The sequence below is a fragment of the Mastigoproctus giganteus genome, chromosome 10 (assembly GCF_048544385.1).
Source record: "Mastigoproctus giganteus isolate SK-2022 chromosome 10, ASM4854438v1, whole genome shotgun sequence".
NCBI lineage: Eukaryota > Metazoa > Arthropoda > Arachnida > Uropygi > Thelyphonidae > Mastigoproctus > Mastigoproctus giganteus.
Window position 1 is genome coordinate 10663250 of NC_143584.1, and position 26548 is coordinate 10689797.

General features: G+C 36.4%; 2 protein-coding genes across 3 annotated transcripts in view; one reads left to right on the forward strand and one right to left on the reverse strand.

Moving 5' to 3' along the window:
• The window catches only part of mRpL3 (mitochondrial ribosomal protein L3), a 62733-nt gene extending 61547 nt beyond the window's left edge, over positions 1-1186 (reverse strand). The window contains exon 1 of the mRNA XM_090382390.1: positions 1017-1186. Coding sequence (XP_090238516.1) covers positions 1017-1111 — 95 coding nt within the window. The 5' untranslated portion in view covers positions 1112-1186. The remainder of the gene's footprint in view (positions 1-1016) is intronic.
• A 234-nt stretch (positions 1187-1420) lies between these two features.
• LOC150078684 (uncharacterized) overlaps positions 1421-26548 on the forward strand; it is a 56641-nt gene continuing 31513 nt past the window's right edge. Inside the window, exons 1-4 of one of the 2 annotated variants that reach the window (XM_090382959.1) lie at positions 1421-1512; positions 11823-11857; positions 20146-20224; positions 20885-21020. In XM_090382959.1, the coding sequence (XP_090239085.1) occupies positions 1468-1512; positions 11823-11857; positions 20146-20224; positions 20885-21020 (295 nt within the window). In that variant the 5' untranslated portion in view covers positions 1421-1467. The remainder of the gene's footprint in view (positions 1513-11822; positions 11858-20145; positions 20225-20884; positions 21021-26548) is intronic. The other variant, XM_090382960.1, reaches the window with a different exon arrangement.

The following is a 26548-nucleotide window of genomic DNA, read 5'->3' on the forward strand; positions in this document are numbered from 1 at the left end:
TCCTTATCCCTGCTAGAGAAATTCCTATATATCATTGATAAGGCACCATGAGCTACTCTGGCAGACTGTCTGCACTGCTCAGAGAACTTCATATCTGATTACACAATTACTCCCAGGTCCTTTTCGTTCTCTACCACCACCAATGTAATACCATACAATTCATATGCAGTACTTCACATTTGTCAATGTTAAACACCAGCTGCCACCTCTCAGCCCATCTGCTGAACTTTTCTAGATCCTGACAAATGTAAAGTACTGCATATGGGAAGCAGTAACCCCAGAGTAACGTATCAACTGTGTGGCACTACACTGACAGTGGTAGATATGAAGTTTTCTGAGCAGTGCAGATGATCTGCAAGAGTAGCTCATGGTGTCTTGTCAATGATATACAGGAATTTCTCTAGCAGGGATAAGGAGATGATTATCCTCTTGTATAAGGCGATGGTCAGGCCACACCTTGAGTACTGTATACAGGTCTGGAGGCCTCATTTAAGAAGGATGTAGAGCTGTTGGAACGAGTACATAGATGGGCAACAAAATTAGTGAATGGAACAAAGGGTTGCTCTTACGAAGAAAGGCTTAAGTTTTGCAAATTACAGTGTTTTGAGACTAGGCACCTGCGAGGTGATCTCATTGAGGTGTATAAAGCCTTGAATTGTTTGAGCATGCTCAATGCTGATGACATTCTTCCTCTTGCTCAGAATAATCACCTGAGAGGGCATAAATTCAAATTGAGGAAAGCCAGTTTTAGGATAGATGTGTGAAAGTTTGCCTTTAGCCAGCGGGTGGTTGATTGCTGGAACAAACTTCTGTCGTTGTAGAAGTTGATGGCTTAAACAGATTCAAGGCAGAACTGGACAAACATTTGGAGCAAGTAAATGGGTGAAATGAGAAGGGGGCGTGTGTGTGTGTTTTTTTTTTTTTTTTGGCTGATGCTATATGAGCTTGCTTTCTTTCATCATGCGCTCTTGCTAATTAGACACGACTTTAAAAAGACAGAAAGAAAAAAAACTCACCCGAGAACAGGTGTGGTTTCATTAGAAACGCGACACTGAAACCTAAATAAATTTGTAAGGGAGGTAGAAATCCAATAACTCACACGAAACGCCATAATTATCTAAATATAACATATGCTAATTATCGTTACGTGATTATCAGACTAGTAGTAGTCCACGGCGTGATCGACTTCCATATTGCAAATGTGTATTTACTAGTTTCGCAGTTGTAACTGTTCTTAAAATATAAAGAAGAACCTTTATATATAGAAATATAATTAAATGGTCAATTAATTTACAAATAATAATCATAACGTATACTACTGTTTATTTAATAAAATAGTGCTATTTTATTTTTCATACAAGTGACAATTTGAAATTAATACCGGAACTGTAAATATGGTTTCTTCCAGATTGGAGTCGCATGGTTGAAACGTACGGTTACGATATACTGTGTTTGTTTATATCAGGAATGGATCCAAAATATCTACAAAGGCTCAAGGAAGAGCAACAAAAGGTGTCACTCGTTTAAATATAGATAAATTTAATAGCTATCACAAGTACTTTCTTGGTTAATTACAAAAATGTTTACTACAAAATCATTTTGTAGTAAACATTTTTGGCAAGAAAAAGTCATTTGACTTTTCTTGGTTTACCGGAAATGTGCTTATAGCCCAAGATAACTTGTAAAGTACTATAGAGATACAGGGGAAGTCTTGTCTGACCAATTTGATTGGATACTACTATGTGGTCACAAAGGAACTGGATGCAAAAAATAATTTTGATATCATATACATGTATTTGGATTTCAGGAAAGCTTTTGATACTGTTGCCCACGGAAGACTGCTTTACATATTCGAGCGGTATGGCAGGGCAAGTTGCTGTAATGGATAAAGGGATGGGTGAGTGGGAGACGACAGAGAGTGGTAATAAATGGACACTGCTCTAATGTTATTGGTGGATACTCTCAGGGTTCGGTGTTAAGCCCATTGTTGTTTTGTGTATTTATCAGTGATATCGATGAAGGTATATCAGGCTTAATATCCAAGTTTGCAGATGATACAAAGGTTGGCAGGATTGTTAACAACAGTAAAGACAGTATGCTACTCCATGTATGCTACTTTGACTAGATAAGTTGGGCAAATGGGCTGAGAAGTGGCAACTGAAGTTTAACATTGACAAATGTTAAGGTACTGCATATGGGTAGTAATAACCCAAGAAAAACACACCGACTGTGTGGTAAAAAGACCTGGGGTAATTGTGCAGTCAAATGTGAAGTTTGCTGAGCAGTGCAGATGGGCTGCCAGGACAGGTCATGGAGTCTTGTCAATGATATATAGGAATTTTGCTATCAGGAACAGAGGTGATTATCCTGTTATACACGGCAATGGTCATGCCACACCTTGAGTACTGCGTACAGGTCTGGAGGCCTCATTTTAGGAAGGACATGGAGTTGCTAGAATGAGTACAGAGAAGGGCAACAAGATTGGTGAGAGGAATAAAGTTGTTCTCTTACCAAGAGAGGCATAAGTTATGCAAGTTGCAGCATCTGGAGACCAGGCATCTGCGAGGTGATCTGATCGAGGTGTATAAGGCCTTGAATAGTTTGAGCAGGCTCAATGCTGATGGGATACTTCTGCTTGCTCAGATTAAGAACCTGAGGGGGCATAGATTCAAATTGAGGAAAGACAGTTGTAGAATAGATGTGCAGAAGTTTGCCTTTAGCCAGTGGGTAGTTGATTGCTGGAACAGACTTCCATCTGTTGTTGTGGAGGTTGATAACTTAAATAAATTAAAGGCTGAACTAGACAAATATTTCGAGTGAATGGATGGGTGAAATGGGAAGGTTCATCATATGCCTCAACTAATGCTATGATATGCATTGTTATTTGTATAAAGTAAAACTAAAGTTGTGTCAAAACAAAAAATGCCATTTTGTAATTAACGTTGTTTGACACTAAACCCTGGAAATTGCCAGAAAACAAAACAGAAATGTAACAGTTAGTGAAATTTCTCTGTTAATAGATTAGAGGAAAAAAGCAAAAATAGTCTTCTGGGATAATCTTATGGGGATTTTACAAAATTACATATGCGTATCCTTGATTATCAGTAGCAATTCATCATATTAAGAATTTACTGTTTAATAGTTTAACCACACCCACGAGTGGAGTTGAAATTTATTCTTGCACTACTTCAATTGGGATATGCAATAGCAGCTTGAAAAGGGGTTATAAGGTCTGTTGGGAAGCCTCAAGGAACAAGCAAATATACCGAGTGTTAGGGTTATTATTAATAGCAAAAACAGGTGTACATATATCTGCTTGTGACAGGAGTGGGTGGGGAGCAGTGTTGTTAAGAACCAAATAGAATCTAAGGCAGTGCACCTAGTGGACATAAGTAGCTAGTTGGACGTTGAGTCAGTTTGGTGTGACATAAGCTCTGTGAAAACAAATATGAGAGTAGGAATATGTTAAGAGGCCAAATGAATGTGATAAGTATGGTAGACAGTTATACAGACAAATAGAGTGGGCCAGTAAATCAGTATGTCTTATAATGGAGGATTTTTACTTTCCAGATATTGACTGGAATTTTGGTCACTCACAAAACAGTAGAACTTTTCTGGATTTATCGGAAAACTGTTTTCTACACTGGAATGTTAGAGAGGCAAGAAGAGAAGGCATATTCTTGATCGGATTATCAACAGTGACAATATCTTGCATTAAGGGTTATTAAGAGCAAATAAGGTGCACATCTACTTGTTTGTGTTTGTGTGTGTGTGTGGGGGGGAGCTGTGCTGTTGATAAGAACCAAATAGAACCTCCAGATAAAAGAATTACTAGGTGACAGTGATCATAGTATATTGATGCGGGACTTGATTTGACTAATTCTGTTGCTCTTTTCTGCACCCCTCCCAACAGATCCAAATTCTTCTTTAAAATGAGGCTTTTAAATTAGTACTAAACCTAAATTGCCACCTCTCAGCCCATCTGTCCAGTTTTTCTAGGTCTTGTTATAGTAGTATGCCTTGATTCCTGTCATTATTCATCCTACTGACCTTTGGATCATCTACAAACTTAGAAAAGTTTTGATATGTCTTCATCAATATCATTAATAAATACTGAAAATGGACCTGGATGGACTCTTCTAATAAAATTAATCTAGGAAGAGCAGTTCCCATTTACAACCATGTTCCGTCTTTTGTCATCCAACTATCTCTTTATCCATAGCAGTAATTTGCCCTTAATGCCACACTTCTTCAGTTTGTACAGCAGAACAGTGTCAAAATTATATTCTGTATCCCGTTTCTTTGTTTTTTGTTATAGTAGGTAATCAAATTGGTTAGACAAAAACTTCCCTTAACAAATCCATGCAGTGATTTCTGTATGACTACATTCCTGGCAAGACGATCTTTTGTAGTACTTCTTTAACGACTGTCACCATTATCAGAATTAAAGAAAAACATTATTCCAGTAACATAAGTCAAGCTTACAGCTCACTTCACCCTTTGATTCCCCCTTTGTGAATAGGAGTGACTTTTATGGATCACCTGTTTTGGTGTCTTTTTTTTTTAAATATAATTCAATGGTTCTGTCAGCCTCAGTTGCATTATTTACTTTTAGCTGCAACAAATCCTTTTCCACTTTCTTCTCAATTATCACTGAATTATTTAGCTGCTATTTATAACTTGGTATACTTCTGGTATTCCCATCCCTTTGAACTTCTTCACATGTAGATGTAAATATTTATTCAGTTTCTCAGAAATCTGAAGGGGATCATCAATAGTAATAACATTCATATCTAGTGGACCAATGTGGTTCATCCCTTTCTTCTAGTGCTAACATAAGCTAATGTTAATTCTTCACTACTTTTCTTTTCATTCTTTGCAAAAAACTTCTCATAATTTGCATTAGCTTGCTTAATCCCCTTAGTCACTTGATTGCAGATTAGTTTGAATTAACTGTAAGTTTTTTTTTGTCTCTTAATAATTTGTGATTATCTCATCGATTTTTCTTCATCTGTTCATCTGACATTCATTTAGGTCTAAGCTGAACAGCATCTCTGTTAGCATAAAAGGGTTAGTAGCTTCTATGATTACTTCCCTGAACACTTCTTTTTAGAAATTGCAGTTTGTAATGTCATTACTTGGTTCCACTGAAAAGAATTTAAAAACTGTCCAAGGCCACTTGTAGTCACTTTTAGCAGCGTTCATTCAAATGAACAAAAGCAGCGTTCATTCCCTTAACCCTTGACAGTAGTTATATCTTTAAGTAAATCCCACTTCGATATATTATTTTCACTGCTGTGTAGTGGTTTCCTCATTTGGAAATTCTTAATGTATACAGGTTCACTGTTAATAAGTAGATCAAGAGTATTTCTTTTTTGTTGCCTCTCTAACGTATTGGCATGGAAAGCAGTGATTCAATTCATCTAGAAAAGCTCTGCCACTGTGTGGGCTTTGATTGTAGTTATTTAAAGGAATAACCACGATAAAGGATAAGGATTTTTGTTTTTACAAAGGTGATTAACAGTCTTAGACATTTTTAAAATTCTCTTCTGTGGCACTAACTGATGTTAACAAATACCAAATTGGAAGTGTTCAGGAAAGTGAACATAAAAGCTTTAAGTTTTTTATACCATCTAAAAGATATTTCAAGATTTTAGACAAAAGTGATGTCAAACAAACTGGAGAGTTTAGTAGCAGAGTATAAAAATTCAAGGAGTGATTTTAAATTTTCAGGGGGCCACAGAATCCTGCAATAAGTAATTAGTCTGTAATGAAGTTTCTCAAGGGATTAGGTAGAGATTATGATAAATCTTTGACTAAGAGTGCAAAGAAGGGTAGTCATTATTAAGAATTCTTTGCTTAATGTGAACATAGAAGAATTTTTTATGATTGTACCTCCCAAATTTAAAAAAAATAATAATAATAATAATACAGATTGAAACCGAAGACCACAGAATACTGCAATGTGTGCTTTGTAGAAAATTTTGATAGCTAATTGAATCTTTATAAGTTTTTTTTTTTTTTTTTTTGTTATAACACTAAACTTTCCAGAGTTAATAAGGTGTAAACTCACCTTTGGCCTCCAACAAAAGTATTGGCCAATTATAGAATATTTTTTATCTCTTTCATTTGTTATATGATATAGCAATTTGTGTCCATTCCTCTTTTAACATATTCACCATTTCAACTACAGAAGAGGTAGTAGTAGAGGCATGTGATGCACAAGAATGCAAAATGGGATGACCTGCGAGATTTCTTTTCTTATTTTCATTGGTCGGATTGCTGTTTCAAAACAACTGATTTCAACGTTTGCTCTGATCAGAGCAAACGTTATTCTTGCAAGAATGGAATCCTTTATCCCACACTCCACTTTAAAATCTCATCCTTTATCTATACCTTGGTTTTCCAATAAATGTGCTAGGGCTGTTCAAGAGAAGAACGTTGCATATCGTAATTGGCTTGTTTCTAATTCTTCTGTTTCTATTTCTAATTGTATGAGCTTATACATCATTATATATAATAATTCCCACTAAATGTTTATCCAGTTCCTCCTTAAATTTATTTAACCTATCAGCTTCAACAACGGCAGTTGGAAGTTTGTTCCAGCAATTAACCACCCACTGGCTAAAGGCAAATTTCCACACTTCTACATTGTCTTTCCTCAATTTGAATTTATGCCCCCTTAGGTTCGTAATCTGAACAAGTGGAAGAATCACATCAGAATTCAGCGTGCTCAATCCATTCAAGGCCTTATACACCTCAATCAGATCACCTCGCAGGTGCCTAGTCTCCAGCCGCTGCAATTTGCAGAACTTAAGCCTCTCTTGGTAAGAGGATCCCTTCATTCCTCTCACCAATCTTGTTGCCTTTCTCTGTACACGCTCAAGCAAATCTACATCCTTCCTAAAATGAGGCCTCCAGACCTGTATATACTGATCTAGCTGCTATTCTGTAGTGGGGCAGTACGGTATACGTTCCTTTCTTTTTGTAGTGTTGACTATGCAAAGAATTCTTTATTATCTCTCTCTCTCTCTCTCTCTCTCTTTTTGACCTATTTGTCAAATTCTTTTCATAATCTGTTGATATTTCAAGTAGCTTTGTTTTCTGATATCAATTCTTTGGTCAGTTTGCACCTTTTTCTATGTCTTTTTAAAAGTATGTAACTGTGTAGCATCTAGAATTATTTTTTGAAACATTCAGCACGTGTATATCTACGTTTTTCAGCCTGGTCTGTTCTTGTTGACAGGAGTGACTGCTTCTACAGGGATGGGGTACACTTAAATAGAAAGGGTGCAAGAATATTTGCTGATGCTATCGAGGCAGTGTTAGGTGGATCGGAAAACTGCTACCTTGGGGTGGGATACACAGACTAAAAGGTTAACAGTGGCTGCAGGCAGAGGCAAAAGTGATTCTTGCACTGCTTCTATTAGAATGAGTAGCAGCCTGGAAGGCAAGGCAATGGGGATTTCCAGGACTGCTGGGAGTCATAGTGGAAAAAGTAAATACATGGGCTGTATTAGAGTAACTAAGAGTAGAAACAGGTGCATGTATACTTGCGTGTACACCAATGCTAGGAGTATAGTTAATAAATTTGATGAGCTTGAAGACATCAAATTTATGCAGATATTGTTGGGATATCAGAGACATGGTGTCACACAGACATAAGCAGTGCAGAATTGGAATTTGGAGAGTACAATGTGCACAGAAACGATAGACAGGAAGGGAGGAGGGATTTTGTTGTTCTAAGGAAGTGTATCCAATTGATGTTGGTGGACAATGCCCCTCACAATGGTGTAACATAAGCACTGGGAAAGTAAAAAATGAGAGTAGGGGTGTGTGTTATAGGCCTAATGAATTTGATAAGTAAAATGAGCATTTCTGCAGAGAAATAGAATGGGCCAGTAAATCAGAATGTCTTATAATGGGGATTTTAACTTTCCACATATTGACTGGAACTTGTGGTTTGGTCACTCGCACACTAACAAGACTTTTGTGGATTTATTGGATAACTGTTTTCTACAGCAACATGTTTTAGAGGCAACCAGAGGGAGTATACTCTCGATCTGATTATCAGCAGTGATTATTCATGCATTAAGAATTTGCAGATGAAGGAACCACTGGGTGACAGCGATCACAATGTACTGATGTAGGAGATGTAACTACCATCAAAGCTAAGGGGAAGGGCTTTTGCTTTCGTAAAGGTGACTACAGGGGGTCTCAGACAGTTTTTAAATTCTGTAGAGTGGGATCAACTGATGATGTTACCAATGTTGAATTCTAAATGGGAAGCCTTCAGGGACTTAATTTTGGAGGCTACTAGGCTTTTCATTCCAAATAAGAAATACTGTTCAAGGTTTAGGCCTAAATGGATGTCAGATGAACTAATGAGGCTTGTTGCACATGATCATCTGTTATTGATGACCATCTCAAGTAGCTGATAAACTGAATGAATATTTTGCATCTACATTCATACATGAGGAGTTATTCAATGAGGGGGAGTGCCAGAAGTTTATTAAACTCTAACAGGGAGCTAAGTGATTTTGTAATAAGTGAGAGCAAAGTAGAGGAGAAATTGTTGAAGTTAAACATAAAGGAGGCAGCAAAGGAAGTAATCAGGCCATTAGTCATGAGTATGAGGGCATCCTTGGACTCAGGGGAGGTCCCCACAGACTGGAGATGTGCAAATGTTCACCAGTTCACAGAGGGGGGACTGAAAGGTGACATGAGTAATTACAGACCTGTTAGTTTAACTTCTGTTCCAGGGAAAATAATGGAGTCACTGCAGGATCATCTAGACAAGACTGCAGTTATAGTTCAGACAGAGTATGGGTTTGTTAATGGGAAGTCTTATCTGACCAGTTTGATTGGATGCTATGATGTAAGAACTGAATGCCAAAAATAATTTTGATATCATATACTTGGATTTCAGGAAAGTTTTTGATACTGTTGCACATGAAAGACTGCTGTACAAATTAGACAGGTATGGCATTAAGGGTAAGTTGCTACAATGGATAAAGGGATGGTTGAGTGGGAAACAACAGAGAGTGGTAATTAATGTACACTGCTCTTCGTGGAAAAATGTTATTAGTGTAGTTCCCCATGGTTCGGTACTGGTCCCATTGTTGTTTTGTGCATTTATCAGTGATATCGATGAAGGTATATCAGGCTTAATGTCCAAGTTTGCAGATGATACAAAGGTTGGTGAATTGCTGTGCAAAATGTCCAAGTTTGCAGATGATACAGCATACTGTTTTTACATACAGTAAAAACAGTATGCTACTCCAACTGAATCTAGATAAGTTGGGCAAATGGGCTGAGAAGTGGCAACTAAAGTTTAGCATTCAAATGCAAAGTACTGCATATGGGTAGCAATAACCCAAGAGAAATGTACCAACTATGTGGTACTACACTTGGGGAAGTGGAAAGTGAAAAAGACCTGGGGTTAACTGTGCAGTCAAATGTGAAGTTCGCTGAGCAGTGCAGATGGACTGTCAGGGCAGGTTATGGAGTCTTGTCAATGATATATAGGAATTTTACTAGCAGGAACAGGGAGGTGATTATCCCGTTATACAAAGGTTAGGCCGTACCTAGAGTACTTTGTACAGGTCTGGAGGCCTCATTTTAGGAAGGATGTAGAGTTGCTTGAGTGTGAACAGAGAAAGGCAACAAGATTGGTGAGGGTAACGAAGGGGTCGTCTTACCAAGTAAGGCTTAAGTTAGGTGCCTCCTTAGCCATGTAGGCAGGAGCAGCAGTGCGTAGCACACGCTTCTTGCTTAGACCGGAGTTCGAGCCCGTGACCACCAAATATGGAGGATGCGGAAAGGTCAGGAAATGACCACCTCTTATCCCCGGAGCAATATGGCCTTAGTTGCTAATGCTCCTAAAAACCAAATAACAATAACAAGGCTTAAGTTCTGCAAATTGCAGCGGCTGGAGACTAGGCACCTATGAGATGATCTGGTTGAGGTGATAAGGCCTTGAATGGGTTGAGCTCACTGAATTCTGATGGGATTCTTCCTCTTGTTCAGATTACAAACCTGAGGGGGCATAGATTCAAATTGAGGAAAGACAGTTGTAGAATAGATTTGCAAAAATTTGCCTTTAGCCAGTGGGTAGTTGATTGGTGGAACAGACTTCCATCTTTTATTGTGGAAGTTAATAGCCCAAATAAATTTAATTCTGAGCTGGACAGGTATTTGGAACAAATAGCGGGGTGAAATGGGAGGGTTTTTTGTTTTTGTTTTTTTTTTTATTTGGGTGATGCTGCATAAGCTGGCATTCTTGCATCATATGCCTCTACTAATGCTAAAGTAATTTAAGATTTCCTCACTGCAAATGAAACTCATATGAAGGCAGATATAATCCAGGTTAAGAAATTTAAAACCCTTCCCTTTTTTAATAACAATAATTGCCTTGGATACCACCTGTACCAAAGTATTATTGTTAATACTATGTGTCTCCTAAACTTGAAGATGTTTAATAGCAGATGAACCTTTAGTATTGATCATGTCAAGAATAGTATTAGTAGTGGAATTTGATGCAAGAAAGCAAATGTATGAGCTTATCAGCCAAAAAAAAAAAAAAAAAAAATTACAAAACAGTCCCCTCTAAATATTTGTCCAGTTCTTCCTTAAATTTATTTAATCTATCAACTTCCACAACGACAGATGAAAGTTTGTTCCAGCAATTAACCACCCGCTGGCTAAAGGCACATTTCCGCATATCTGTTCTATAACCCTCTTTCCTCAATTTGAATTTATGCTCCCATAGATTCATAATCTGAGCAAGTGGAAGAATCCAATCAGAATTCAGCTTGCTCAACCCATTCAAGGCCTTATACACCTCAATGAGATCACCTCACAGGTGCCTAATCTCCATCTGCTGCAATTTGCAGAACTTAAGCCTCTCTTGGGCAGAGGATCCCATCATTCCCCTCACCAATCTTGTTGCCCTTCTCTGTACACGCTCAAGCAACTCTACATTCTTACTAAAATGAGGCCTCCAGACTTGCATGTGTGGCCTAACCATTGCCTTATACAGAGGGACAATCACCTCCTTTTCCCTGCTAGCAAAATTCCTGTATATCATTGACAACACCCCAGAGCCCTGGCAGCCTCTCTGCATTGTTCAGAAAACTTCATATCTGACTGCACAATTACTCCCAGGTCTTTTTCATTTTCTACCACCTTAAGTGTAGTACCACACAGTTGGTACGTTTCTCTGGGGTTACTTCTACTCATATGCAGTACTTTGCATTTTTCAATGTTAAACTTCAGTTGCCACTTCTGAAGTTTAACATTGAAAAATGCAAAGTACTGCATATGGGTAGAGGTTACTTCAGAGAAACGTACCAAATATTTGACCTTCTACACCATAACAAGTTATTGTAGAAGGTAGTTATATAAATATTCAAGAACCACAATTCCCAGCCCATGAATAGTGAAAGGCCCTCATAATAATATTTTTTTTATTTGCTTTCCCAATCCGGTATCTGATAATCAAATAAATGAATATAAAGTGATGTTTGATTTGCTACAGCATGTTCTGAACCACTGTTCAATTATGCCCCACCCCTTTTGTAGTCCAATATTATTACAGTCTGTTGTATTAATATTATAAGAATTCCCAGAAGGTGCAGTTATCTCTGTTATCCAAGAATCTTGGTACCTGTTATTAATATACATTTATTAAGCCACAAAAAATACATGTTTATAATATACTATATTTTATTAACATTGCATTCATTTTCATTTTAAGCAGGTTATTAAATTATAATATATAGTGTGTAGGTAGGCATTTAATGTATTCTTTCATTGATTAGGGATTGAACGTTTGCTTGCAGAAAATTGAACAGTGGTAAGTATGAACATTTATGTGACCTAAATTGCTAGATTTATACATTATTAAATGCTGGTTCTCAGCATGTATTAATTATTAGACTAGGAATACTGAATGTTATATTTTATTACATTTCAAAATACAAACTACTGTGAATATTAATGCATTATGAATTATAAAGTACTGGAAGTATTAGTGCCAATGCTATGTCTGTTTTCAGTTTCAAATTACTTCATTTTTCTTCTCCTACTAGTTAAATAAATATCTAAAGTCTTATCATAGTTGTTTTTGATAGATTTATTATTTATTATTAGTAAAGATGAGAATACAAAACTCGATATTTTCTCAAGATAGGTGCTACTTTGTGGGGAGAACATATGTTATTTCAGATCTCACACAGTGTGAGGCATGCCAAAAATTGAAATAAACCCCAAAAACTAAAGTAACTAATAGTATTGAATATATATAATGCATTTTTTTAAATTTTAATAATATTTATATACATAATAAGCTGAAATATATGTGCATGTTTGAAAATTTGTGCACTTTTCCAGTTATTTAGAAACTGGAAAATGGAAGAGATTAAGAGATCAATGTTTCCATTTTATGTTTAGAACATAAAATGTAGTTTTATATATTTTTATTTTTGTTATTTTTTGCAGAATTAATATTTTTTCGTTTTTAAAATAAAAGGCTGTAAAAACACAGCATGTTTTAAAATTTAAAATTTTTTTATTAAAAACTTAAAACGTTATATACAATAAGTATTGCAATTCATTAAGAAAAAATGAAATATTGGCACTGTCCAAGCAGAATTCATAAAACTTCAAAATGTTTTCCAGAAAATTATAAAGAAAGTTGGACACCTGTGGTGACCAGCCACCGTTTTTGTTATACTTTTGGTTGTCATGTTTAGTGCTGGACCCATTGTTATTTTCTATATTTATTAATGATATAGAAGAAGGCAAATCAGACTTAATGGCTAAGGTGGTAGATGATGCGAAAGTTGGCAGGGTGATTAATCATATTAATCAGGGTATTCTACTGCAACAAGATTTAGGCAAATTAGACAGATAGGCTGAGAAGTGGCAGTCGAGGTTTAATATTAATAAATGCAGTGCTTTTTTTGTAAAAAAATAGGTGCCTGTACTCATTCTTTGCTGCCAGGAAAAATTACTTTATCATTACTTTAATAGTAATGTTTTTGGAATAAGAACAACAAATTTAGTATATTAACACAGTTTATTAAGCATAAATTTATTATTCAAGTATATTAAAAAAATAAGTAAAATGTGAGTAAAATAATTAAATAAATCAGTCAACTACTGATTGCTGGGCACTCAGGAGGAAGGGTCCATAGTCACAAATGGTCGTTAGTGTAGTATCTCAAATAGAGAGCTTTATGGTAACTGAAAAAAGTTTCTAGTACCCTGGCCCCCGGCTTGGCCTAAAACTGTGGAACTAATGAAAATGTCTATTTAAGTCTTTCCAGTTGTTGTGAATGACAAGGGTGGGAAAAGCGATTAAAGTCTTGGGGAGAAGCGACTGGCCAGTGAGAGCCGTGCAACACTCCGCACAGGCGCTTCCTCACCATCGCCGCCTCAATACTGGCTCTCTGAGTACCTCCTTGCCGGAACAACTCCAGCTTTGAAAATTGTTAAAAAAAATACTTCTCGTCGCAAAATTTATAAATGACCTTTATAGAATTATTAACTATTTAGCAACCTTTTTGTCACCAAAAGGAGAGTTACTTAGTACAAAGAAGCATGCTATCGAAGTCCAATAATTTTCTTTTTAAATTGTAACACAAAAAGCAAATGATAGATTTCAATCGGAATAGTTTTCTCTTGAAAAGCATTGAATAACGCATTGCAAATGTGATTTTTAAATTTTTAGCTCCATTAGCAACGGAAATATAGGTGGGGGACACGAAAATTTCTCACATTTTCCTGTCTGATGCCGCCATTTTTAATTTAAAAAATATTTTAAAATTATATTTTAAGCCTACTCGTTGAGCTCTTTCCAATGGTGTATAATAAGCTATAGTTTGTCGAAAACATTTTACACCCCCCCCCCCCATTTCTCAAAAAAATTTTTGTCAACAATGATCAATATGGCATCATGTTGGCCCACATGATATACAAACCCGTGCAAAATTTCAAGTCAGTAGGTTGAATGGTTCCAGAGATACAATGCTGTGACAGACAGACAACCAAGTGACATTATAAATAAATAAATTTTCTGTTTATATTCCGGGACGACCAGACGGTCAGAGGAGTTCACAAGATAGACAGAATACAAGAAACAGTACCGTATTTAACAGTCATGGGCCTGAATCCCGATCACTCAAGGCACTTGTACTTAATCACCCGCCCGATTGACCACTCGGCTACGGCGGCCGTCTAGAGGGTCCTTCGTTAGACTACAGACCCTAAAAATAATAAGTAAAAATAAATAACAAGTAAAAATAATTTCATAATAAAGTTTTTGTACAATATTCCAAATTTTTATTAAATTCTCATCTGACACTCGATGCCAACTTCTTTTCTTCCTCTTTGTGTGTCTGTTGCTCAGTGACGTTTCCAGAGCAGCCAACGAATTGGCATATTTTACTGGATCGAAGTGGGTCAGTGATGGGCATACAATTTTAAGAAACAGTAGGGAAGAAACTGTTTTTGTCATTAACGAAGCTCTGGTTGGGCTGGTGATCAGATTCATTTGTGAAAATCCTCATTCACATTCACTCGATGAAATTGGTATCGTACTCAGAGCATCCATCAAATGCTTCCATTCTTCCGAAACCATCTTTTCAATTAGGTATTCCCAAAATCCATGAATTGTATCTTTCATTTAACTGAAACCTAATTGATAATTTTCTAACTTAATTTTCACCAAATGCCAACAATTCATGTTTAGAAGGTTTAATACCTTCATTGTCCTCGTTTTCCTTCTCTCATCACCAATATTGTTACTAGTTCTTAAATTTGAATTTTTTTTTTTTTTAAGCTGTCTTTTTTTCTCATACTTGAAAAAGTTGGACACCACTGCAGTAGAAGGTGGACCAGAGCCCATTGGGAATACCCCTTGATCTGCTCACTGTTGATCTGAGCAACTTCTCCATATGTGGGACAGGTGGTCGGATAGGTTTTACCAGCTACCACTAATCCTTTAGCTCTCTTAATTCGCTCAGCAGCACTAATTGCCTGAAGGCCAGAAATGCGAACAGTGCGTACCGAGTTAAATCTCTCCTAATCCGTTTGCTATATGAAAATTTTCTTCGCTCAACGGAAAGTATTTGAAATGTAACTTCCAGGGGGAATTCGCTATAAAAGAACTTCGTTAAACAGAGGTCCGACTGAGTAATTTAGAATTATAAAAACGGTTATACAGTTTTATATAGAAAATATCTTAACAACAGACAGTGAAAAATGCAAATTTAGTTAAATAATTTTAAGCTTATTTGAATAATAGGTAAACATGTGAAAAAAATTTACGAAATATTACAAATTTCGAGTGCACTGCATCCAAATGTCACTGTTAATAAAGGTGCCGGTACGCCGTACCGTTGCGTACCGTCCCAAAAAAAAGCACTGAATAAATGCAAGGTATTTCGTATGGGGAGCAGATTAATGTACCGTGTAGCACCACACTCAGGATAGTGGAGAATGAAAAAACCTGGGGATAATTGTACACTCAGATATGAAGTTCTCTGAGCAGTTCAGAAATGTTTGTTTGGTTTTTAGGAGCATTAGCAACTAAGATCATATTGCTCCGGGAATATGCAGTGGTCATTCCCTGACCTTTCCGCATTCTTCGTATTTGGTGGTGACGGGCTCGAACTCCGGTCTAATCAAGAAGCGTGTGCTACACACTGTTGCTCCTTCCCACCTGGCTACGGAGGCGCCGAGCAGTGCAGACAGGCTGCTGACAGCTTATGAGATTTTGGTAATGATATACAAGAATTTTGCCAGCAGGGATAAGATGGTAGTTATCCCATTGTAAAACAATGGTCAGGTCATTTCTTGAGTACTGCACATGCAAGTCTGGAAGCCTCATTTTAGGAAAGATGTGGATCTGTTGGAATGGGTGTAGAGATGAGCAACAAGATTAATGAGAGGAACAAAAGGGTACTCTTTGCCAGGAAAGGCTTCAGTTCTGCAAACTGCAGTGCCAGGGAACTAAGCACCTGTGAGATCTGATTGAGGTGTTTAAGTCTTTGAATATATTGAGCTTGTTCAATGCTGAGGAATCCTTCCTTTTGCTCAGACTGTACACGAGGGGGCATAAATTCAAATAGAGGAAGAATGCATGAAGGGCAGATGTGCAGCAATTTACCTTCAGCCAGTGGGTGGTTGACTGTTGGAACAAACTGTTGCTTGCATGTTGTAGCAATGGATAGTTTGAATAAATTCAAGGAATAACTAGACAAACTATTAGAAGAGATGGACAGGTGATATGGGGAGTGTTGGCTTTTTTTTTTTTTTTTGGCTGATGCTTTATAAGCTTGCTTTCTTGCATTTGCCACTACTAATACCAATAATTTCATGATAGAGCACTTGGCAACAATCAAATATATTTAGAAGCTGTGGTGGCTGCAGACGCATCCAAAATCACCAGAGGGGATAGCTATGATCCTAAGGGGCTTTACTTATGCAACTTGGCTAACTAAAATAACTGCTGCTATTATCAATACATGTACAATATTTTTATTTTTAGTGCTTATTGACCATGTTATGTCATGTCATGTCTGTAAATTTTTAATGTAGTATGGCTTCTGAATGGAAGTCCACCTCTGCCCTGCAACACTGTGCTGGGAACTGTACTCACTAATGCCATTTGCTGTGTTTGTGAAGTAAGTGGTTATGTTGAGATGTTGTTTGAGTGGCCACTTTGCAACAAGAAAACAGTAAGCAATTTTCCTAACAAAGTAGGAAATGTAACAAATGTATGAGAAATTCGTTCTAGTTGAGCATGTAAATTTATATAGGTAAGGATAGACAAGTTGTCAGCATATGTGGTGAGTTTGGTGTGCCTGTCGACCAGGAGGTGGCTGTGGATTTGAGCCACTGCTTTGGAGGTGGCTGTGGATTAGAGCCACTGCTTTGATCTTTACATACAAAATAATTTACTTTTTTGTTTGTTCATTCTGATTGAGTCTTTCTGGGTAGAGGTGGGGCTGGTGCCCTAAGTCATCCCCCCCCCAAGTGCACACCTGCTTGAAGGTTTATATTACAAAAGGCTGTAAAAAAAAAAAATTTTTTTTTTTTTTTTTTTGTGAACTCAGGTCCCACACTCCTATACCAAAAAAAAAAGAAAAGAAGTACAGTTAATACATTTTAACTCAACCAGTAAATTTCAGAAAAATATATAAGAATATCAGAGGCATTTATGGTACCCCCCCCTCCCCAGTGCATTGCACAGGTTCACTACATGTTTTAGAGGCGCCTCCATAGCCAGGTGGGAAGCAGCAGCAGTGCATAGCACATGCTTCTTGATTAGACTGGGGTTCGAGCCCGTTACCACCAAATACGGAGGATGCGGAAAGGTCAGGGAATGACCACTGCATATCCTGGAGCAATATGGCCCTAGTTGCTAATGCTCCTAAAAAAAAACCAAATAACAAAAAAACAATAACAAACATGTTTTAGAAGCTTATATTGCACTGTTACAAATAAACATTCTTTGAAATTTTTTAATTCAACCACACATTTCACTTACTAAATGTGAAGTAGATATCATGGAGAATTTTGATTAATATATTAGGAAATTACTAGGAAACCGACATTGCAGTGCTATCCTGAGATTCTTCCTTAGTAGTTAGAATTAAGTTAACATGCAATCCCCAAACTTTAGTTATTCAACTGAACGGCTTCAGCTTATATGAAATATTTTCACATATCTACATAGAAATACTAGAACTTAAAGGTTAAGTTCTCTAAATTTTATGGAAGTTCAATAATTTTATAAAATTCTTTGTAAGGCCCCCATTAAAATTCTTGTTTATTCTGACTACTCACATACAGAGAAATAAAAATGCAAATAAATATGATGAACTTTTGCTATATTTCTTGAAGAGAATATCAGCACTGTGTTTGAACAGAGGTCTGGCTTACACACACATATCTGTACAGGAAACAGATGTATGCAAGAGCAAGTTTATTAATTTTGAAACTATTCACACACCACAAGCATATGAAAGTAGAAGGGTGAAACTATTAGGACTAAAATGGACGTAGAAACATGTAGCTATCTGTATAATGGGATTGAACTTTATCAGGTGAAGTTGTGTGAATTATAAATTATATACATTTTATATGCAAATGCAAAGTACTGCATATGGGTAGCAGTAACCCAAAAGAAACGTACCAACTGTGCGGTACTACACTCAGGGAAGTGGCGCCTCCGTAGCCAGGTGGGAAGGAGCAGTAGTGCGTAGCACATGCTTCTTGATTAGACCAGGGTTCGAGCCCATCACCACCAAATACGGAGGATGCGGAAAGGTCATGGGATGACCACCACATATCCCGGAGCAATATGGCCTTAGTTGCTAATGCTCCTAAAATCCAAATAACAAACCAACAACTCAGGGAAGTGGAGAATGAAAAAGACCTGGGGTTAATTGTGCAGTCAGATATGAAGTTCTCTGAGCAGTGCAGACAGGCTGCCAGAGCAAGTCATGGAGTCTTGTCAATGATATATAGGAATTTTGCTAGCAGGGATAAGGAGGTGATTATCTCCTTGTATAAGACAATGGTCAGGCCACACCTTGAGTACTGCATACAGGTCTGGAGGCCTCATTTTAGGAAGGATGTAGAGTTTCTAGAACAAGTACAGAGAAGGCAACAAAACTGGTGAAGGAAATAAAAGGATGCTCTTACGAAGAAAGGCTTAAGTTCTGCAAATTGCTGCGTTTGGAAACTAGACACCTGCGAGGTGTATAAGGCATTGAATGGTTTGAACAGGCTCACTGCTGATGGGATCCTTCCGCTTGCTCAGATTGAGAACCTAAGGGAGCGTAGATTCAAATTGAGGAAAGACAGTTGTAGAATAGACGTGCGAAAGTTTGCCTTTAGCCAGCAGGTAGTTGATTGCTGGAACAGACTTCCATCTGTTGTTGTGGAAGTTGATAGCTCTTGCATCATATGCCTCGACTAATGCTAATATGTAATTTCTGATTTTTTGCTTAATAATTATTTTAAATAAGATATAGGCATTATACATTTAATGTACACCTGATATATATACTACATTAACTACTCTCCTGTCACTCACACGTACTTACCGTCCACTAACATATACATCACTTTGCATATATGGAGATAAGCAAAGCACAGGTGACAGACCACAGGTTATTGTGCTGTTGTCATTTTGAAGCAAACAGTCAGTATAATATACAATATGGTTTTTTTTTTTTTTTTTTTTTTTTCAGAATTGAAGCATGTTTGCCTGGTGCAATTAATTTATGGCATGGGGATGTTAGTTTAGAAGGTCATAGGATTGTCTATTGTTATTCTTGAAGACATTTAGCAACTCATTCATACTTAGCAATGGGGAACTAAGAGTTGAAGTCCCAATTTTCTTACACAAAGCATTAGACCAGTGGTTGCCAATCTTTTTTTAGATTATTTAAACTGTATCCAGGCCTGGTCTCCTTCTCTTTACTTGCAAAATTCTGATAAATCATAGGTAGAACACATGTGCCTTTCTTGCTGTTAGTTTATAGTGTATGGTGAACTTTCTGTATCATAATTCCAAAATCTTTCTCGTCCTAAGCATCATTTAATCCCCCCAACTTTTCATTCTATAAACTGCTCCTGGGTTCCTGTTCCTCACATGTAATAAATTGCATTTGTTAGAGCTAAACTTTAGCTGCCATTGTTTAGTACTTGCAGTTGGTTCAGATCTTTTTGAAGCAGTGTAGCCTGGTTCATCATAACTACTTTCCCAACCTTTAAATGATCAGCAAACTTTGACAGCTTTCCCTATATCCCTTATCAATATTATTTAGAAAGATAAGAGACAAAAGAGGTCTGACACTGATCCTTGAGGGAACCCACTTCAGTATTAGTAACCTAACATAATGGAAACTTCTTTTATCAAAGGTTAGATATTAGGTCCAAAATCCACTAATGTGAGCATGCACATTTGCAAACGCGCGCACACACACACACACACACACACACACACACACACACACACACACACACACACACACACACACACACACACACACACACACACACACACACAGTTAGTATACTATTATTTCTATTGTAGGATAAAATATAGGATTATTTCTATTATAGGATAAAATTCAAGAAAGATTATGAAGCTCTAAAATGCAGATTGGAAACTCTGGCAGACAAGGTGTCATATGATGTTATGGTAAGATATCTTTTTGTTATTTTGAATTTTTATTTTTTAATGAGAATATTGCTTCATTAACTTTTGATGAATTTCATTTTGTGTGTGACATAGTCAATACATTACTTTTTGTAGATAGGAACATAATATATGTAAACCAAGATGCTAAATTCCATGATAGAAATCTGTAATTTAATTTGACTGAAAACAGTCATCGTTAATGCACTTACACTCGGAGCAGTAGATATATACAAATGTTGGAGGGGCATAAAACTGAATTAAAGAATATTAAAAATACATTAATTGATATGGGCTTCTATTAAAGCTAATTGAAAAAAAAAAAAAAAAAACTATAAAAATTACTGTGCAAGCCAGACCATAAAGTTATGGGACATAAAAACCCATGGAATTACACAATGAGGAAGGTAATGAGTATTTTGAAGTATTTTGAAGTTGTGTGCATCATCTCATAATGATTTTTTTTTTGGTTCAGCAGGAAGATTTATATTTGTAATATTACTTATTGGGCTATTTTAATATATAAAATAAATTGATTCCACTAAAATAGTTATATGCAGCATTTTATTTAAGATATCATTTATATAGTGAATTTTTTCAAAAATACATATTTGTATCTTTTGATAAAAATAAAAAGAAATTTTTAATTTTTCTTATTTACAGGTTCCTTTTGGTTCCCAAGCCATGATGCCTGGAAAACTTGTCCACACTAATGAAGTTTTAGTACTTTTAGGAGACAACTGGTTTGCAGAAAGGTCAGCAAAACAAGCTGCAGAAATAGCTGACCGTCGGATTAAACGTAATTGTGTTTTTTTTTATTGGGTGCAATTTTATCCAGTATCTTTTAGAGGCTTGATTATTTCAAAATTTCAAAAATAACAAATGAACATGTTATGTTGTGTTAGCCTGTAGAATCCTACTGCTAGGAAAAGGCCTCCCTCAACTTTCTCCAATCTTCTTGGTTCAATGCCTGTCTTGTCCATGTGGGACCCATAAGGGATGTTAACTCATCTCTCCACCTGGTTTTCTGTCTTCCTCTATTTCTTTTTCCTTCTCTTGGTAACTAAACAAACAGTTGTGAACTTATCCCACGAGTCCACTTGTTTCCTGGCAAGATGTCCTGCCCACTTCCATTTTAAGGACTTAAGATGTCTTGATGGCATCATTGATTTTAGTTTTTTGTCTGATAGAAGTAGATTTTATTGTCTTTTTTGATTATACCCGGCATACTTCTTTCCATTGCTCATTGGCATGTTCTAAGTTTATTTGCTTGCTTTTCTGTCAAAAACCATGTTTAGGCTGCATATGTTAGAGGTAATATGATTATGTTGTATAACTTTCTTTTTAGGCCGATAGGCAAATCTCCTTTCATGTGTTCTTTCATACTCCAATAACCTCTCCAAGAGTTGTCGATTCTGGATTTCCAACACACAGTTTAATTATTGCTTCTATTTTTGGCTTTCTAGCAGCTAGTATAACCTGCCTCACCTTACTTACAAGAGCAGTTGCATGTTTATTTCCTAAGCCATCACGAATTGCTAGCTGTAAAGTATGAACACAACAACACATGTGCTGGACTCCCAAGAGGCTTGAAATATCATCCATAATGTCACTTAAATCCAGTTCTGCTTCTGCGTTATCATCAGGTTTTAATTCTGGAGTTTCACCACTTGATTTATCTCTTTCACTTTATCATCTGTTATTGAATCACTTCTTTCTTGGTCTTTATTTAACTTCTCAATGGTACTTGACATGTTGGAAGCATTATCAGTCAAATTGCACAATACATGCTCTTTTTATATATTTCATATATATATTTTATATATGTGAAATATTTTATATATTTATATTTCAAACTCTTGCAGAATGTCTTTCACCAGTTGATGAAGGTACTAGAAGTGCTTGCCTTATTAAGCTTGAGTCTCTCTTCCTCTTCTATACTCTTAAGCACTTCAGGATGATTATGACTTATGTGATGCTTCAAATTGAATGCTCTTATTGAAACATTGGCCTTATTGGTCAAAGGTTTACTAATTTTTGCTCCACAAGTCAAACTCTTGCCATCAATGTCATTCACTTGGCATGTGCAAATATAGTATTTATCATCTTCAGTGACCGTAAAGTATTCAAATACATAAGATTTTGTTCTAGATCCTTCATTCATCATTAAGGGCTTCCAGACATTTGACATTTCTGAAAAAATAAAATGTGCATTATTCGAAAACCACTCACTTGTTTAGACATTAAAAAAAACATAGTAAACAAAAAGAACAGGGAAATGAAAACAACACCATGAAGCATCAAAGCATATGACATATGTGCCACCCTCATGATTATGATTGACCAAGTTAGTTGGAACCATGGAGCCATTTTTTTTGAACTGGCTCCAGCTCCACAGCCCTGCCTACAACACCAGATGAAAGTTTCTCAGAGTCGTATAGACCTCAGTGAGGTTGCATCTAAGATTCCTGGTTGCCTAACTCTGTAACCCACATATTTGTAGTTATATCACATATGAATGCCCCCTTTACAGTTCTCACTTAGTGTGTTGCCCATCTTTAGACCTTTCAGGATGTGTGAGGTCTTTTTTTAGTGCATTCTCTGTACTTGGTTACAGTATTCTAAGTGCAGTCTTATAGTTCCTTTATACGGTGGAATTATGATTTTCCTATCTCTACAGGCAAATGTTTGATAAATCACCAATAGGACATCTTGAGCCTTCCTTGCCACTTGTCTACACTGGAGAATTTTATGTACACCCATTTTGTAATTTCTAAATCTCTTTCCTCTACTTATTTAAATTCAACCCTACAAATTATGCAAGTTACTTGTGATTTCTATTCTCAATGTGTTCTCAAAGATGAAATTACTCTAGAGTTGTTAAAATTAGTAGGAAGAGAAATGACAGAAACTGGCAAGACTCTTCACAAAATACATTAAGAAAGGTTTGGAATAATGCAATCATAATTTTGCTGCATAAGAAAGGAGATAAATCAGAAGTTGGAAATTATAGACCAGTTAAGCTTGTTGTCCCACATCTACAAGTTGTTCACAGGGTCATTACTAACAGATTAGAAAGAATACTTGATGAAAATCAACCGAAAGAGTAAGCTGGCTTTAGGACAGGATTCTCAACTATGGATCACCTTTGTGATATCATGGCTAATGGAGAAAGAAAATGAATATAAAATGCCATTATGCCTGGCATTTAGGGATTACGAAAACGCTTTTGAGTCAAAACAGCGTAAGGCAATGTTTCAGGCACTGGAAAGACAAGGCATAGTTATCCTGTACATCTTGATTTTGAAGAAAATTTATGAGAATGCTACCTCCTTTATTAGACTAGACAAAGACAGTAGCAAATTTAAAATTGAGAAAGGAGTCAATGTGAATTGAGAGTACCTAAACCATTTATGATTTGCAGATGACATTGTAATCATAAGCCATGATCCCAAAGAATTAGAGGAAAATCTTAATGTCATGCAGAGTTAGTAAGGATTTTGGACTAAAGATGAATATGGTTAAAACAAAAGTAATGATGAATGAGTATGCCACAAGAAGGGATATAATCATTGAAGGAGCAGAAATTGAAAAGGTGGATTCATATACTTATCTTGAACACGTCATTAGCTGTAATAATGATAAATGGCTGGAAGTCAAGAGAAGAATAAATTTTGGATGGATAGCATTCAGGAAATATAGTCACATACTGAGGAGCAATATTCCAGTTTGTTTGAAACATAAAATAATGAACCAATGTATACACTTAAAGGAGATTCCACCATGAATTATGGAAGTGAAACTTAGACACCCGCCAAAAGAATGGAAGAGAGCTGAAAACTGCACAGCAAAGAATGGAACGAATTATACTGGGAATCAGACTGTTAGATAAGAAGAGAAGCACATGAATTAGGAAGCAAACACAGATTAAAGGACATTCTTATCAAAACTAAAGAACTGAAATGGACTTGGGCAGGACACATAGCTTGAAGATATAATGACGAATGGACTAAGAAAATAACAGAATGGTATGAAAGGGGAGCTAAAAGAAAACCTGGAAGACAACAACGGAGATGGACAGATGAAATTCACGAGTTCATGGGTAGTAAATGGATGGCCATTGCACAAAACAGAAGGAACTGGGAAGTTGCTGGAGAGGCTTTCATCCTGCAGTGGATTGAAAATGGCTGATGATGATGATTCTCAAAGTAACACCTTGTATTTTTCTGCATTAAAACATGGCTGCCACATTTCTGACCATCCTTGAAACATGTTCAAGCCATTGTTAAGGAGCACTGCTTGGCACTAATCATTAACCACTCTCTCAATTTTAAATCTTTAAATTTTGATGTCATGCCATATATCTCTTCATTGATGTCATTTATGAAAAGGTATTCATGTAAGAAGTAAGATTATGTAAGTAGATTCATGTAAGAAGTAAATTATGTAACTTTCCACCTACTCAAGTTAAAACTTTTTTTTCCTTGATGTACCAACAAAATCATTCAAATCATTAGTGTTATCTTATGCCAGAAGAGAAAATTAAAATGTAATCTTCATGAAGAATTAAATTATGTAACTTGCCACTCAAGTGAAAGCTTTTTTTTTTCCCTTTTCATGATGTGCCAACAAAATAATTCAAATGATTAGTGTTATCTTATGCCAAAAGAGAAAATTAAAAGAGAAAAAAAAAAGAAAAGTGGTCTCAGAACCAGTCCTTGAGGGATCCCACATCAAATGTTAGACCAGTCTGAAGAGTAACCATTAATCACAACCCTGTACCTCTTGCTTAGCAGCCACTTCATAATCTTGGATAGAATCTTATTGTGATCCAATTTCTGGACATCTCACGAGGGACTGAGGCAATTGCTTTGCCAAAATCGAAATAATGTCTAAATGATTCCTACATCCAGCTCATGAGTAACTATGTCAAAATATCTAACCAGATTAGTTCAAGATATTTTGTTGTATATCCTTCAGAATTCTATTTCTATCTAAATGTCCCTGTATTGCACTTCTTATCATTGCCTCCATGATTTTCCCCACCACTGAAGGGCACCTCCATAGCCAGGTGGGAAGGAGCAGCAGTGCGTAGCACATGCTTCTTGATTAGACTGGGGTTTGAGCCCGTCACCACCAAATATGGAGGATGCAGAAAGGTCAGGGAATGACCACTGCATATTCCCAGAGCAGTATGGTCTTAGTTGCTAATGCGCCTAAAAACCAAATAACAAACAAACAAACCATCACTGAAGTCAAACTATCCGGTCTGTAGTTTCCATTTCACTCTTAGAACCACCTTTATTTATTGGTAATACATTGGTACATCTGCAATTCAAAAAGAATCTCTCGCAAGTCCAATGATGCTTTCATAATTGAGCATAATGGTTCAGCGCAGTCTCTAACCACCTCCTTCAAAATTAATGGGTATATGCCTTCAACTTCAGGAGACTTACTTTTAGACCCCAAAAGTTTTTCTAATAAACAATCATCTGTGATTTCAATATTGCTGATTTCATTCTACTCAGCCTTACTTGTCCAGCCTCTCCTCTTGTTACTATAATGGGTCTTATGTCTGTAAAGATTGATACTAGACCCCAAAAGTTTTTCTAATAAACAATCATCTGTAATTTCAATATTGCTGATTTCATACTACTCAGCCTTACTTGTCCAGCCTCTCCTCTTGTTACTATAATGGGTCTTATGTCTGTAAAGATTGATACTACCTTTCAGTTCATTTATAACATCAGTTGTGTTATATAAGATTATACCTATTATGAAATATTTAAATAATCAGTTTTACTTCTACTCATATGACTAAAATTTCCAAGTAGTTTATAAAGAAAGCAGCTGGTAACATAAGTGAAGATTTGTGTAAGAAGCAAATTATGTAACTTTCCACCTACTCAAGTGAAATCTTTTTTTTTTTTTTTCATAATGTACCGATAAAATCACTCAAATTTTCAAAATTTTGAATTTTCCAATTATTAATTATTAGTGTTGTGTTGTTATGCCAGATGAGAAAAATGCTCTGGAGGCAGCAGGTATACAAGAACTCCCCGACTTACGTAAGGGTTGTGTTCCGCAGAACACTACGTAAGTCGGATTTTGCATAATTTGGAACCCCCCCCCCCCGCCGCTTGTGCAGCACTTGCAACTGTGCTCGCTGAATTGATTGAATCAAAAAAGAAATGTTCGGCAAACATGTAAATAGAATTATTTATTGTATTTATTCAATTTTTTATCTCATGCGGGAAAAATTACAAAAGCATGCAATTTAAAAAAAAATTTCAAAATTATAAAATTACAAAAAAAGAGAGGAGACCG